Source organism: Aplidium turbinatum, chromosome 2 (genome assembly GCF_918807975.1).
Source record: "Aplidium turbinatum chromosome 2, kaAplTurb1.1, whole genome shotgun sequence".
Lineage (NCBI taxonomy): Eukaryota > Metazoa > Chordata > Ascidiacea > Aplousobranchia > Polyclinidae > Aplidium > Aplidium turbinatum.
The window spans coordinates 23,473,848-23,490,233 of NC_137473.1; the positions used below are offsets into that span (position 1 = coordinate 23,473,848).

Genomic DNA, 16,386 nt, shown 5'->3' on the forward strand with positions numbered 1-16,386 from the left:
CGTCAAAAACCCTTCAAAAATTGTCTAATTTGGTCTCTGATTAAAACTTGCTGTTGACCAGTGTTATTTGAATCTTGAAGTATCATGTGAAAGGGTTTTGTGTGTTATTGGTGGTTTGGTGATGATATAGTAAAACCAAATCATGTCATGTGTATATATTGTGTAGTGGCTTGACTTAACTTCTTAGCTGGATGTGCAGAATTAAAAGTCAAAAACGAGTTTTTTCTTGTCTTCCACGGCTTGGAGGTGTGTAACTGCTGGTATCTTAACAGCTGAATAAGTTAACTAGCCTATCTTTCATTCTTGTTGAGAGATTGCACTACACCAGATGTAATCCTGGTTTTTTTTTTTGGTGATTTATCGGTCATTGACCGATTTTTTAGCAAAATGTCCGATAAAAATATAGTCAATTCAGTCAAAATGTTCGAAAAAATATATAGTCAATTGACTATATATGACCAAAAATGACCAAAATAAATAAAAAAATGGCCGAATTTTTTCAAGTCATTTCGGACAAATGACCGAAAAGTCTCAGCAAAAAAAAAAAACCCAGGATGTAATGAAACATATTGCATATCAAGGCATGTGGTTAGCCTCGTAGGTGAAAGGGTGCTGCCTCACTTTGGCCTTTTTCCATGCTGCGATGAGGTGGTTTTTGTTGAAAAAATTTAAACATGTTTTGGCTGCACTATAATTTAAGTTTTGTTAAGATATAGATCTTCGACCCTTGCGCTGGCAAAAAATTCAAGCGATAAAGAAGAAGGTTACCAAATAGCCCCCCTGTGATCATTTCTAAAGTTTTAGGTCATAGTAGTAGTTTCGTTTGGCGTTTTTACATTTGAAGCTCATTGTCGTTTGACTGGTTTTTAAATATGTTTCCGCATTAATAAATTGTGTTGAAACCACCGGGTAGTGCAGTTCGTGGACAGCTAAAATCAAATGACTTTGATTCTTGTTTCGCAAGTTGAATAGATTAGTGTGTTTTGATATCCCCATCGATGAACAGTGGTAGCAGTTTGGACATGACGGATAAAATACTATTATAACTGATCCACTCCTTTCTGTTGCATGTCAAGATACCTGGGAGGGGTAGCTTTGGATCGTCAATAATGTGTCCACCATATGGTTGATTTTTTATCCAATATTCTTTCCATTCATGATTTAGATCATAGTTCTTGAATGTTTGGTTGTATATCATGATTATTGTATGTATGATTGCTATATTATGTGTTGTATCTCGTGACTGCTTATGAAACCCTATAAAATTTATTTCAAGCTGTAAAGTTGATCGAGTTTTATGAGAACATGTTCTTGAAGCAGGCTTGGTCTTTGTAAGTTTGAGCTTTTTTTTGTAGATTTTTAATAGGCTAGTCTTTGAACTTGCTGCATTATTCATGGAAAAACAAAACACGGCCAGTACAATGTTGATGTTGACTATTCAACTAATTAATGCTAAATGCTTTATTTAGAACTACACGTTCTCTTTTGTGTTTATGCTTCAGCTTGTCAAGCATAATTAGTTAATTACTTTGTGAAGTCGACTCAAAAACAGAAAATATTTAAAAGCTTATCTTTTGACACCTTTTTAATGCTTGTAAAACCATAAATGTTACAGGCAGAGGTGGGCACTCGCTGCTTTTAAAGTAGCGCGCTACCGCTACTTGGACCAAAATAGCGTGCGCTACCGCTACCCGCTACCAATTTACAAAAGTAGCGCGTTACCTGCTACCGCTACTCAGACCAAAGTAGCGTGCGCTACCGCTACTTGTTCCGCTAGTTTTGTCTAAAATGACACTAGGAAACACTCTTCAAGTTCCTAGTGACGCAAAAATGACCTTGAAAACGAATGTTATCATTCGTTTACATTTGTCATTTTAACGTCGTTATTGAAAACACATTCTAAGGGAAATTTATTGTTACGCATCTTTCAAAAACACGAGCATTTCAAAATGAGAGTCACTAAGTCCTGCCCGCTTTGGCTTAAGCACATCTTTTCCAACAGAGAAAAGTCTCTCCACCGCAGCACTGGAAGAAATGGGGGTGTTGTATTTAATGAACATATGTTTTAACTCGGTATTCGAAAAGCTCAAGGACTTGCTCCTGTCCGAAAAAAAGGCGTCCATAAATTAATTTTAGTAAGAAGTAACTGAGCCTCGCGTCATTTACATATTGCGGCATTCGGGCATTGCGTCATTTGAGTATTGCGTTTTAGGGATCGCGTCATTGGAACCGCGGCATTAAGTCGTGTACCACTCTTGAACAGTGTTAAACCGGTGCCCTTTCGAGTGCTGCCAGGTTCAAGGCGCATCTTTTGAGATTGGGGTACTTCTTCACCAGTACTTTCTAAAAGATTACTTGCACTCAAAGTTGAGAGGATGTTGATCTGGCTTTCATCTCAAAGGCCATTTTTCAAATTTAAAGTCTCATCCTCAAGAGCGGAACTTTCCAAGTCAAAAAGTGGTTTGATTTTGGCAGCAATGTTACCAACATCAATACTTGCACTAAACGTATAACACACAGCCTAAAGCTGGCTGCAGACTCGATGGATGCAAAGTCAGTAAAACGTCTTCCTAACATGCTCTGAACTTGCTCATCATAATGTGCACTGTCAAGCTCTGTTACACCTTTGTTTTGACGTTGTAGCACTGCTTGCATTTGAGGGAAGTGGAGTAGGTTACCCTGCTGCAACTTGTTTGAGATCAGCTGCAGCTTACTTTTAGATGTGTATGTGTTCACCGAACTCATAATGTCGGCTACACCTTTACCCTTACCCTGCAGTTAAAAACTCGATACATTGAGCTTACCAGTTTATTCAATATGCCTGACAAGTAAATAATTGGAAGCCACTGTAGGAAAAAAATCGTTTTTGCTACAGATTTACTTTTTCGTATCTTTAAAGATCTATTTTTTTAAAACTTAAATCATTTGGCATTTTTCAAAGATTCTTTGTTTTATACTAGAGATGTACTGATAACAATATTTTGGCCGATACCGATATCACTTTTTTAGGCCGATACCGATATTTTGGCCGATGCTTAATAGTGTTACAAAAAGAAGCAATTTTGGTATTTGCAAGTAATTATATCAAATGCTAAGTTTTACCTTATTTGCATAAAACTATTAAAAAAAGCTTTGAATTGGCATCTGCCAATTCAAAGCTTTTTTTAATAGTTTTATGCAATTAAGGTAAAACTTAAAGCACAAGATCAAAAGTAAAACCACAAGATCTTGCGCTAAAACACAAGCCGTGGCACCACCGCGACTGACACAGTGACAAATTAGTCTAAAACCAAAAAATCCCCAAAATTCAAAATTAGTTGTGTTCAAGTTTGGCGCTTACAATAAACAAATTCCAAAATACGCCACAAAACCAACCAACTTTGGAAATTTATAGAGCAGCAAGGGGAACTTCAAATGGGCAACATTAGGGGCCAAAGAGGCAATTACGTCATTATGAGTGACAATGGACGGATTTGGAAGTCCTTGGCACTTGAAGATTCAAGAATCCAATCCCAACTCAATGTTGTGTCATAATAGTAGGTTTTAGTAATGAAAGGCCACCGTGATTGAGGACTGGGGTATAAGGGAAGAAACATTACATCATAATTGGGGTTTTTGAAAAATTAATGAAGGGTTTGCGCAAACACTCCAAATAGGCTGTCATAATTGATAATTAGATGTAAAATGTTAACCAAGTCATTTGTGTAGTCGTACAAAAACTATTCGACAAGTAATGTGCAACCTGAGGGCGGTAGGCACTTTAACATACTGATATCCCATCGAACCATCAACCAATCAGAAGCTACGCTGTTCATGACGTCATCAAGGTTGCGTTTCTCAGAACAAAGGAAAAATGCAACTTCCCACCACTGCTATTGCTCTTGTTTGTTGTGTAATTACCAAAAAAAGTTTAAAGTAATAATCAACTCTCTGGCTGAATGCTGAAATTGTCACAATTGGACGGACAACCTAACATCTGATGGTTCGGGTTCGTTCAATTGGATATCAGTATGTTAAAGTTCCTATCCCTAAGGGCGCTTGTCGTTTGGTTGAGAAGCTTTTGCCAGGCGAAGACTACCCAGGTACCAAAAATGTATAATTTTGCATCGCTTTTACGTTCTAAACGTTTAAAAAACCCATGTAACCTGGTTGTTTTTAGTAAGCTGGTTTTATCAGTTTGTGATTTAATTTCCACCTTTCGTTGTAATAAACTCATCAAGCTTAAAGTGCAACTGCACGATCGAATTAACATTGGCTAGAATCCATTGCCAAGACATCTGGTACCTGTTGAAAAACTCACTTCCTTACAATTGAGGCTTACAGCCGAGAAACCGACCCTTTTCCCACGCTCTCTAGCGCTTCTCTCTCACGCTACCTGGAAGTGGCAAACTCGTTAACGCCACCTAGTGATATGACGTCAGTTGGAGTCGAGCTTAGTGGAGACCAAACTAGCCAAGATAGGCTTGGTTGCTAGTGAATGCGCAAATTTATAAGGCATCCATTCCATAATGAAGACGCATCTTTCAGCCAGCATTATACAAATTTAGTTGTTCATGCCTGTGTGCCAGGAGTGGTTTGCGAAGCCCATCGCCGAAGGCTAGTTTCGTAGATTACAACAGGCAAACTTGGTTATATCGAAAACATTTTGTATTGTATTGTAGGACATATTACAGTCGACTATCATGCGATAACGCTTTAGCATTCATTGGGACTGTCTTCGGCAGTGTTGACATCTAGATTTTTTTTAAATAATCTAGATGAAGCTAAAAAAAAAGACCAGAATAAACCAAATTGAAGCAGAAATAAACTAAAAAATAAACCAACATACAATACTGATAAAAAATCGCATTACGACACACAAATCGAAAACAAACCAAACCAAAAAAACACCAACAAAAAAACAGTTGCAACTAAACCAGATTTGGTTTTAAAAAGACTAAAATGGTAACACTGGTTTTCGGAACCCAGCATAATCTCCATCGTCGCTGGGGTACTTTCTGCGGATGAAAGAGACAATGCAGGATGGCAGCACGACTCTGTTTGACTTGCCCAGAACTTCTCCATCCAACAGCCACTCCAGCACGTGCTTATAATGCGACCAGCCTGAATTGCCTGGGAGATATAACAGCTTCGTTTAATATAATGAATAGAACAATTACGCAACCAGCTCTTGAAAGGCTGTTGAACAGTAAACAAGCTCAAGTAAACTCACTCATTTGACAACTTTCCATCGCGTCCTCTGGGCTTGCCATCTTTTTCCCAATTTTTCCTATCAACCCTGAAGAAGGTTTGTAGGACTGCTGGATTGACCATTGCATGGGATTCGTCCAACACAGTGATGCAAGAGGTGCTCTCCGCCATGCCGTTAAGCACCCTTACACGCTGCCCGATTTCGTGGTTCGAATGTCACATAGCATTGGTTAAGACGTACCGTACTACCTCGCGTGGGCCTATGACAGCTTTGGTCTGTCCCTTAACCAACAATTTCAATGGATAAGTCAACAGACCTGGCTTATTTTTTTCAAATTTGAGATTGCAAAGAGCCTATACTACCTGCTTTCACATAGAAAGCACGTGCAACAAGATCGAAGCAGCAAAAAAACCTCCTTTCTCTAGGACAGTGGTCGGCAACTTGCAGCTCTTTAGCTCCTCTGAAGCGGCTACCTCCAGATTTGACATGATTTGGTATAGCCTATGCGTTCGACTGTGATAATGAAAAAAACAAAAAAACAACGTTGTTTACTAGTTGTGCAAGATAATGCAGCAATGAGCCAACTCTGATCGAGTGATACTCTGTCAGAAAATAATAGACTTTTTTTTACAATTTTTGTTATTCAAGTTTTGACTTTATCAGGTCAGTTTACATCTTTTGGCTTGAACACTGAACACTTGAACAGCATACCCTTTTTTATGAGTATCCATGCACAAATAAAAAAGAGAAAAGTTTTAGGCGAAAACAGAGATGTTACTCAGCATGGACAATTGGACATAAACATGAACTTTGCATTCAATGCAAATGATGTTGGCATTTCTGCATGCTTAATTGCCTGTGGGGAAAAAATCCCAAAACAAATGACTTCAAAAGGCACTGTCAGAATAGCCACAGAGCATTAATTTTGCTGCACATTTTCCCATTTTGGAGATTGGTTAAAGTAGGCAGTATTGGAACTTATGCAAAGATCGGAGCAGAGTAATTTCAATAAATGGAAAACAGCCCCATGCCACACCAATGCTGCTAGTTTTGTGGCAGCTCAATAGATTGTAAACGAGGAAAGCCGTACACAGATAGAGATGACGGCATAAAAAAGAATTGTTCGGTAGCAAAGAAACTGTGGTCTGATCTACTTGAAACACATATATTGCGTTTTGTGGCTCTCAGCTGGTCATATCTGCCAAAATATGTAACAGAATCGCTCTTTTGTTAAAAAAGGTTGCCGACCACTGCTCTAGAACAAACATAACTAAAGGACTTGCAAAAGCGATTGTCGCTTCTGTCTGACTCCAACTGACGTCATAATCCGCGTGTTGCGCAATGCAATCCGCCATGGCAGGAACGTGGCCAAAAATACAAGCGCGTGGAAAACCATAGTTTTGATAATTTTTATTGAGATAAATATAGCCTTAAAAAGTAAGGGCGAGGTTGGTATTTATAGATTGAAACATGCTCTTTCAGATAAAGTGCGGTCAAAGTCATCGTGCAGTTGCACTTTAAACAATGTCAGAGTAAGTAGGCTGCGCATTGCGCAACGAACTCCCACAGCCACAGTTATCACCACTTGCTGCTGACAAGTCAAAGAAAACATCTATGTCTTTTGATGTTGCCAATTTGCGTCACATTTTTGTGTTTTTTTTATAGTGATACTTGCTCTTGCTATTTCTGTTACGTTTAGATGATGTCACGTCATTATGCCGATTTGAGATATGATTTAATTCATGACGTTGTATGAATGAAAAACTTTTACAAGTTTTATAGGTCTACTCTGCTGAGAGTAAAAAAGAAACAGAAATGATAAATATTGGAGAAATTGAGTCTTCTTACACAACTTAAGAATCGAACAACGCAAAACTGCTGAAACAAAACGTTTTGTTTAAGTGAAAGAATCACTGTAAGCAACCAATGTTAAAACGTGTGCGCAAGAAGTCATGGGAGTGTGACGTATAAAAAATTTGAACAGGTTGTTATTTTTCTACTTCAATGTGACGTTAGTTACTACTTTAAACAAGTTATATCTTTGCTTCTGTAGAAAATCTGCAGCAAACGCCTTTTTTCCTTTTTTACATGTTTACTATCGGCCAAATTTTGCCGATACCGATACTCAAAAAATGGCCGATATCACCGATACCGATATATCGGTACATCTCTATTTTATACTTCAAAAAATATGTGTTGCTGCCTTCTATATTTTCACTTTTCGTTCGAGCGACAGCCCTTCTTGTAGTTAGTCATAAGCAAACTTATCCTTGAGGATTGCTTTAGCAAATAATAATAATTATTTAACACCAGTTGAGTGAAAAATGATCTAAAATTATATTTGTCTAGTCTGCTTTGTGTTGAACAAAGATGGTAGGCTACCAGGGTTTTTTATAAAAAACGTCACACTTGGGTCATTAATCTTTAGTAACCGCATACGTATCCTTATAGTACAGTGGTGCTTAACTTGTGTGTAGTTGTTATTTTTCTTCATGTACCAGATCGTTCCATATTTCTTGTTGTTTAGTTAGTTAGCTAGTTAAGACGTTTAATCATCTAAGTCAGTGGTTCCCAACCTGGGGTAAATTACCCCCGGGGGGTAATTTGCCTGTTTTTGGGAGGTAACAAGACCCGATTTAGAAGCAGTGAAGCAAGTGAAGGTTGTGAACTTTATAAAAGCAAAGGAATTGAACAGCCGTCTTTTCAAGAAACTGTGCAAGAAGATGGAAGAAAGATACGAAGCATTACTGTACCACACAGATCGCCTTACCGATTACTGTACAAGTACAATGGCTGTCTCATGGCAAAGTGATAACCCGTCTGGTCGAACTTCGTGAGGCTGCCCATGTTCTTTAGTAAAAAAGAAGTCCGACTTGGCTGAATACTTCTAACCAACAGTGGATTTCCCAGCTGTGCTGTCTCGCTGATATCTTTGGTGAATTGAACAAAGGCAATCTTTTAATTCAAGGCAAGAATGTAGCTAATTGTGATCGACACCAAAGTAACCGTAGCAGCATTTATCTCAAAGGTTACATTGTGGAACAAGCGAGTTGGAAGAGGCACAGTTTCACACGCTTGACATGTAGCCTACCTCGAAGGCAATGGACTTGATTTGACAGCGGCGTTGAAGGAGGACATAGCTGGCCACTTAGGCCAGATAGCCAAGAAGATGGACATTGGACAACTACTTTCCGAATTTGGACACGGCTAGTCTCCAATGGTGCACTGAGCCCTTCGCATGTGATGACAGCCAGGTGGATGATGACGACTTTCCGACTAAAGAAGAATTTATCACTCTCCGAATGAACGAGGAGTTGAAACTTGATTTCAAGGGGAAAGGTTGGAACCCTTCTGGTTTAGCAGACTCCAGGACACACCAACATTAGCGACACAGGCATTAAATATTCTGACATCTTTTTCAACAACGTATGGTTATGAACAAAGATTTTCAACTGTCTTGGGAATGAAGACAAAGAAGCGCCATTGCCTGGATGTCGAAAGCGACGCAAGAATCACCCTCAGTACCACAAAGCCCAGGATCACAAAGCTGGCGGCTAAAGTCCAGACCCAACCTTCCCATTGAATGTTTACCACGCATTTTTATCTTGTATTCAGTATTGTATTGTATTTTGATTGTCATAGTTAGCCCTTTGAAACACATAGCAAGTCCCTGATAGCATACGCGCCGACTTCCGGGGGGCGGCGCCCCTCATAAATTTATGGTTGAGGGGCAACAAAAAACCTATTGCAAGTGGTGTTTCAAAAATAAAATACTTCGCGAAAAAGATTTAGATCATTTAAACGGACTTAAAGAAACAGCTGATCGCATGGCTTTCTCTGAAATGTGAATTACTATTGAGATGCGCACGGCACGCACGCTGACAGTCACACACTATTTATCTTCAGCGCGTGAGGAGCAACTTCAAAGTCAAAACGCGTTGTAGCGAAAAAGCGAATGCGAGGTTGAATGTTTATTCTCAATTCACGAGTTATCCAAACGTCCGTTAGATTTTTTGTGACTTCAAACATGAAATCGATTTTAGCAAACTTTATCGAGTTGAAACTACGACACAACGAACAATTACGTGAATACACCTTAAAGAAAAAATGCATTTTTCAAAACTGTCATCCGTGTTTTGCATCAATAAGCACTGTATTGATGTACCGTATACGCGTATAGGCCACAGACATCTAATAAGATGTCTATGGTATAGGCCTATAATGTGAAAATATATACAATTATACATCTCATACACTCATCGATATACACTCATGCACTACCGTATTCGATAAAAGACTATAAAGACTTTCGATAAAAAACAGAAGAGAAAGCACTTCGCCGTTGTTGACGCTTTGAAGGTAACTAATTAGCATAAAGAGGTTTATAAAACTGATAGCGGGTTTCCTCTCTGCTTGAGATCATGACTTTTTGCGTTTTATTTCGATAACTTCACTGTCTTGATCGTTGTTATTCACTCGCAAGAAAAGGATATGAATCGGCTTGTTTTCCAACTGTTCCAATTATGAGCTGACAATATCAAATTTTGTACGACTAGGCGTACTGAATGCGTAAAACTAATCGTTTCAAGCAGTGGTTCTAATAAATTCGGTTTGCAACCTCGGTGCCAATATAAACAAGACAGTAAGCTTAATCAAAGACTATTTTAATTGAGTAAAATAACGTTATGGTTATGACGTCATCACCTTTCGCACCCCCAAGGTTTTTTGAAAAGTCGGCGCCTATGCCTGATAGCAATAAACACTTTTGTTTTTGAAAATTGATTGTGGGGGGAATTGGCTCACTTCAGGGTAGAGATTAGGGTAACAGCCAAAAAAAGGTTGGGAACCACTGATCTAAGTACAAACGCGAGTTTTTTTCTTCCACAATTTTTTCATTGATAATTAGATATATGTCAAATATCGGTTTAACGGCTTCGTCTGAAACCGAATTGAGTCTTAAATGTTGGTCAGCAATTGTATTTATTTGTTTAAAAATAAAACTGCAAGTGTGGCAAGATTCTTTACAATGTTAACCGTGAGTTGAGTTATTTTGAAATTTCTTGTTTTTAGAAGTTTGTTTTTTCGTGGCATCCACGACGAAGTGATGTAAAATAATTGCGATCTTTTGTTGTGGTTCTTTTTGATCGTCAAAATGCTTTGAAACACTTGTGTCAATTTTTATAATGGCACAATTTAATGTTTGTGTCTTGGCAATAGCAGATCTGCATTGGCATATCTAACCAGCTTGACTTTATTCTTTAGAATATAATCGATTTGAGGAAAAGATCCAAGAACTGAGAGAGCAAATGATGAGTTTGTCCGTCAGCAGCGGTGGAAGTCTACTGACGTCACAAAAGCGTACCTTGTATGTGAGGGCACTCTTCGATTATGATTCACACAGAGACGCTGGTCTGCCCAGCAAAGGTGAGGTTCGGTGGAGACGTTACCGCACCCATGAATACTAAAAAGCATTTGATGAACAGATGGATGGTTTCTTTGTTGCCCATACTCATTTCTCAGCTGTGGCTTTTTGCTCTGACTTCATATAATTTTCAACTTTACATGCTATCATCTTTTACTTGTTAAATTTCAGGTCTATCTTTCCGCTATGGCGATATACTTCATGTTGTCAATGCCAGCGATGATGAGTGGTGGCAAGCCAGAAGAGTGGTGAGAAACTAATGTTGTTTTGTTGAAATCTAACATTAATTTAGCTGCAAACCTATAGTTTTGTCATTGAAAGCTATTCGGGAAATCTAACATTACCTCCACTATTGGTAATTTTATAGAATTCGTTGAACCGGATAATGAAAAAGTGAAGCTAATTCAGGGGTCCCACTCGGCATAAAATCATAAAAAATCATAAAATTTTGCTTGATTTGGTAAAAATCATAAAATAGCATAAAATTTAGACACAATCATAAAAAATCATAAAATTTAGTTGTGATGGAGAACTGAGCATGTAAAAATCAAAAAATTGATATAGTGTAATGTGTAACAGTTCCAACCATGATAACAGAATAATTACTCGTGCAACGATTGTGACGCCGTCTGTTGAATGCACTGATTTAGGATAACATGTGGTTGCGTAATCAAGTCCAGCGTTGCCTGTGGAGCTGGAATTAGAAAAGGATCGTAGCTAGATACTTTCATTGCATGTTTTAAACGTCATTAGACATAGGCTAGACAAGTAGACGCTGACAAGATTTCAAGACATTGCAGTTATTGTGGGAGAATGGTGAAAGGATAATTTGACAGCAATGTTTTGGGAAAAAGCGTAGGGTTAGGCAAGGAAACTATTGAGGCCATTTGCAAGCAATGTGTTACTCAGGCCTCGAAATTCATGGCGGACATGTCCTTAAATCTTGAATGGGACTTCTGACATTATTTCCTGCAGTTTTTGCCTCAGCAAAAAAACTTCAAGTCAAACATTGCATCCACCCAGAGATACAAAAGGATTTCAGAAGCATTAAAAGATCCTTTGATTGAATATATTTCATTTGTATCATTTGCTTCTGGTGACTTTGAACGGTTTTTAGTCCTATTCCAATGTGAAGAGCCACTGATTCACATTCTTTACTCAGCAATCTGCTATCTGATCACGGCTTTGTTTAGTAAATTTATCAACAACAAAAAAACATCATCCACAGAGTCAGAAAATCTTTTGCTTGATGTCACAAAGAACTTCAGAAGCCGTTGAACTTGATTGATGCTGGAACACGAGCAAAAATTTTAGTCAGTGATATTGCAGTCCTTACTGAAGCTGACAAGAAATTTAAATCTGACTGTCTGAACTTTTTTGTGGTTGCTACAAGTTACCTTTTACATCATTTGTCATTCCATTCATCTGTTCTTAAGCAGGCACAATTTTTGGGATGCAATCTCGATCTTTTCAGGAGGAAAATTTTAAAATTGCCGATACTGCGATCAGCCACTTAGGCTTTTTTTAATTTTTTCTCTTGATCTTTTCAGGGTACGAAATGAGGGTACGAAGTGTTTAGAGTACGAATTAGGTTGCACCCAATTTTTGTACCCAGAAAAATGAAATAATGTTGGAGCTACAACTTCTATCGTCAATCTAACTTGGACAGTCTCCAATTGCCTTAAAAAGTGTCCTGCAAATGCTTTTGCAATTGATGTACATCTGTTTTAAGAGAAGAGCTTTATGATAAGGCAAGACTGCAGTGGTTATGGTATCAATCTAAGGATATTCTAGATGAGTTTTACAAAAAGACTGATCTTGAAAGTAACAAATAGCTACACCAATTCCCAATCTTCCTACTGGACTCAAGCACTAATCAAATATGGTTTAACAGTAACACCCCTACCAAAAGTGTCTTCCTACAAGAGAATTGACTATTATTGGACAAAAATTGGAGGCCTGTTAGATGATGCTGGGATAAAAAAATATCCGCAACTATTTTGTCTTGCAAAATATGTTCTAACATTAAGTCATGGTAATGCCAGTCCTGAAAGAAGTTTCTCCATTAATAAACATTTGATTGATTCACATAGAAGTTCTCTTAAAGAAATCACAATTGTTGCACTGAGAATGGTGAAAGGTGAACTAAATCGGTATGATGATGTGGTAAACTTTCCCATTAACAGAACACTAGTTTCAGAACTAAAAGGGTGCTCATACAAAGTATATGGCTGACCTTGAGCAGGAAAGAGCTCTGGAAGAAAAATTGAGAAAAGAGAAAGAAAGTGCTCAGGCTACTGTTGAAGCCAACAATATGGCAGAAAAACAAAAGGAAATCGAAAAAATTGAAGATGAAATTAAAAAAAACTGAAGCAAGCATTAAAGCTGCTGATGAAATTATTGGAGATGGGCATGCAAAGCTTCAGGAGGCATTGTCAAACAAAGCGTTGGATCGAAAAGTTTTTCAAGCAGCTGAAGCAAGAATTGACATCGCCGTAATCGTAAAAGAAAATGTGAGAAAGTGCTTGCTAATGCTTTAGGCTCCAAACTGAAATTAAAAAGAAAAGATCGTAAAAGGGAATTCTTTACCAATTAACTTTGTCTCAACAAGTTAAGTTGACTTTGAAATTGAACGAACGCCATTTTCAGTCTTATTTCTTTTATTTCTATTTTGTTCGTGTTTCAACTGCCTTGCTGTGAGTGTGAAGTAGCCTAAATTATGCTGACTTGCAATCGGTATCTCTCTTAGTTTTTGTTTGCATTTTCTTGATCTAGTATGGCTTATTAGGTTTTTTGTACTTCAGAATCAGAAATTTTATCATCATCATCCTATCAGAAATTTTATCATCATTATCCTATCATTTTTCAATTCAGTGTTGTGAAGAGGCTGCACTATACTATGAATGGCCGCTATAGTTTTTCATAGGGTCACTTTGGCCACTAGTCGAGTAAGGATCATTGGTTATGATACCTATGGAGGTTTATTTTAAGTTTAGAGTTAAGCCTGAACTTATTTAAAGTAAGGTCATGACTCGGTTCGAGATCTGAAATAGGACTAGATCAGCTTTGGGTTGCATTAACCATATATAGTGGCCACTCGTATTTTAGAAAAGCCCCTATTAGTGTTAAAATATAGGTCTGTAGCTATTTGAAACTAGGTATTCTACTGTTCTTGCATTTAATTAAGTGACATAGTAGCCAACTAGCCATGTTCTACACTATGGTATTGCAGCTTCCTGAACAGTTGTTTCGTTTATTGTAAAGCACTATTGCATCACATATTTCACTTTCTTCACACATTACATATTCATTTTCTTTATTTTTTAGGCTGGTTGTAGTAAGAGTATAATAATATAATAACTGATTTACGGCACTCAGCAAAGCAGGGTGATCTGGACATTCAGTTTGACCATTTGAGTACCGGTAATGTTACTAAAAAGTTGGTTTACATGAGCCATGCTAGAAAGATCAAGCCACAGCAAATACTGATTAACAGGTCTGTTCCAAAGGAATTATGATAAGTTAGATTTCTGCAGAACCTAGAAGTAGCCTACTGGTTATTCCCAATGTCTTCGCAAGTCTGTTGTTGCGTTGATTTGATTTTTAAAGTGCAGCTTGCTCTGAACTGAGCTAAACAATTTAACCATATTGAAATAATGTAAAGAATAACAAGCTTACAGTATATTATTATATGTTTTGTACTTCCACTCAAAAGCTGTAGCCTATGTTGGGTTTGACGTGATGACTTGCATTGATTGTTTTTCCGTAATCGCTTTTTATCCTTAAATTGTAAAAAGAAATACTTTAAAAAATTTAATATAACAAAACATCGAGCTCTGATGTAAAATCATAAAAAAAGCATAAAATTTTGATGAAAAATCATAAAAAAATCATAAAATAACCAAAAAAATTCATAAAAAATCATAAAATTTTTGACTTTTTTGGCATAAAATCATAAAAAAAATAGGAAACTTTTGAGTGGGACCCCTGCTAATTTCTTTCCGCTACCGCTACATTGAAAAGATGTAGCGCTTTAATAGCGGCGCTACAGCAATACTGCGCTACTGCCCACCTCTAAATCTTTGTGGCACTGCTTAATTTTGTACGTTTGTGGTAGCTACCAAAGCTGTAAACAAAAGAACAAAAAGAAGGTGGAATTTATGATGTTTGAAAGAAATAGCCAGTCATTTTTCACATTCCCTAGTAAACTCTGCTTCCCACTCAGCCCACTTTTATGTAAAAGTAGAAAGACCATCCACTGCATGCAGGTTTTTTAGTGCCAAGCTTCGGCAATCAAAAATTGAAAATTGTTTCGGATTCGCCAAACAATGGATGACGGCAGAACAATCCGATTGTTGCTTCCGAGAGCACCACCTTATAGTATCCACTCCAATACATGCCTGTAAGCGACTAATTACCGATACTGCCTGCAAGGAAATAAAATCACTTCGTTTAGTGTGCATTCTTTAGCGTTTAGGGTATTTTTAGTCTAATGTAGCATCCTTACTCTTTTGATAGGTCTCCGTTTTCTCCTTTCGGTTTATTGCTTTTTCTCCAGTTCTTCCTGCTCCTCATAAAAAAGTCCTCAAACCTGCAGGATGTAAGTGTGCCTCAAAATCGATCAAATTGGTAACACAGCTAGATGCGTCTTTCTTCAAAAGTTCTTTCGTCTGTGACACTTCATGGCAACATACACATTCATTGGGCTGGGACATTGTCACAATCAAGGTGCAATGCCTCGCGATGGCTTGCTTTGTATCTTCAACGAATGTGCTATTTTCATTATGGAATTCTGGTGCGTTGTGTTATTATCGGTTATGACCTGAAGTAACCTCTGATTGAGAAATTTGTATTATGTAACGTATTTCTAGAATCATCTGTAAGCATGCAAATCTAGAAGGTTCTGTTGTTTTTCATGATTTCTGAGCGTCGTTTGTCATGACGTCATAAGGTTGTTTATCAGTAAATGTCCGATTGCGAAATCGTTATTATGTAAGAATCTTCTTGCGAACGTGACCTTCTAGAGACTTCTGTTGTTTACCTTTTAAATGCTACGTGACCGAACGATGGTTCTTTATGATGTAACCTTCTCGAAGTTACTGGACTGAACAGCCAACTATAAATAGTGGTGTAGTTTGTGTAATGTTTATTCTGAGATTATTATTATGGTGATTATTATGATGATTATTATTGAGTTGGTTATGAGAGTTGTGCTATGAGTTGTAGATTGGTAGTTGATGCAGAAATTAGAGTTATTTGAGAAGCCGTTCGTTAAAGTTCTTCAAGAAGTCAGATTATCATTTCGCTAGTAGAATTATTCGACATTTAATTGACTGCTTTTCGGTTGACCCATTAAACTACGTCATTGAACCTTTCCAAGTCTTTTTCCTGGTAAGAGATAGAAAGAAATCGTGACAGACATAGACTCGCACTTGTGGCAAACGCACCACCTACAGTTCCCAGCACGCAACTCATTGCTGAGAAGATCCAACTCGGGTTGGTGGTGTTAACAAAATCATCTCCATTGAAGTGAAGAGAACATATACAACTAGTGTTGTATGGTCCATCCCACTTTCGAACACTTGAAGAAAACTTTGACTATTTTCTTCTCAGCACCTTGTTTTGTTTGAAAGCATGAAAAGATAGCACACGTCTTTGCAACTGACTCTGTCACATAAACAGCAATTTCCAGGCATTACCTCAACCATAAATTAAGGGTACTGTCTGTGAGATACTGCTGTTACACTGCAAATGGCTATAGCCAGATTAGGAC

The 16,386-nt window shown here is 37.7% G+C and overlaps 1 protein-coding gene across 1 annotated transcript in view; it reads left to right on the top strand.

Moving 5' to 3' along the window:
* Positions 1-16,386, top strand: part of LOC145764515 (disks large homolog 4-like) — a 102,366-nt gene that overhangs the window by 68,806 nt on the left and 17,174 nt on the right. The window contains exons 14-15 of the mRNA XM_082576133.1: positions 10,454-10,615; positions 10,785-10,861. Of these exons, the coding sequence (XP_082432259.1) occupies positions 10,454-10,615; positions 10,785-10,861 (239 nt within the window). The remainder of the gene's footprint in view (positions 1-10,453; positions 10,616-10,784; positions 10,862-16,386) is intronic.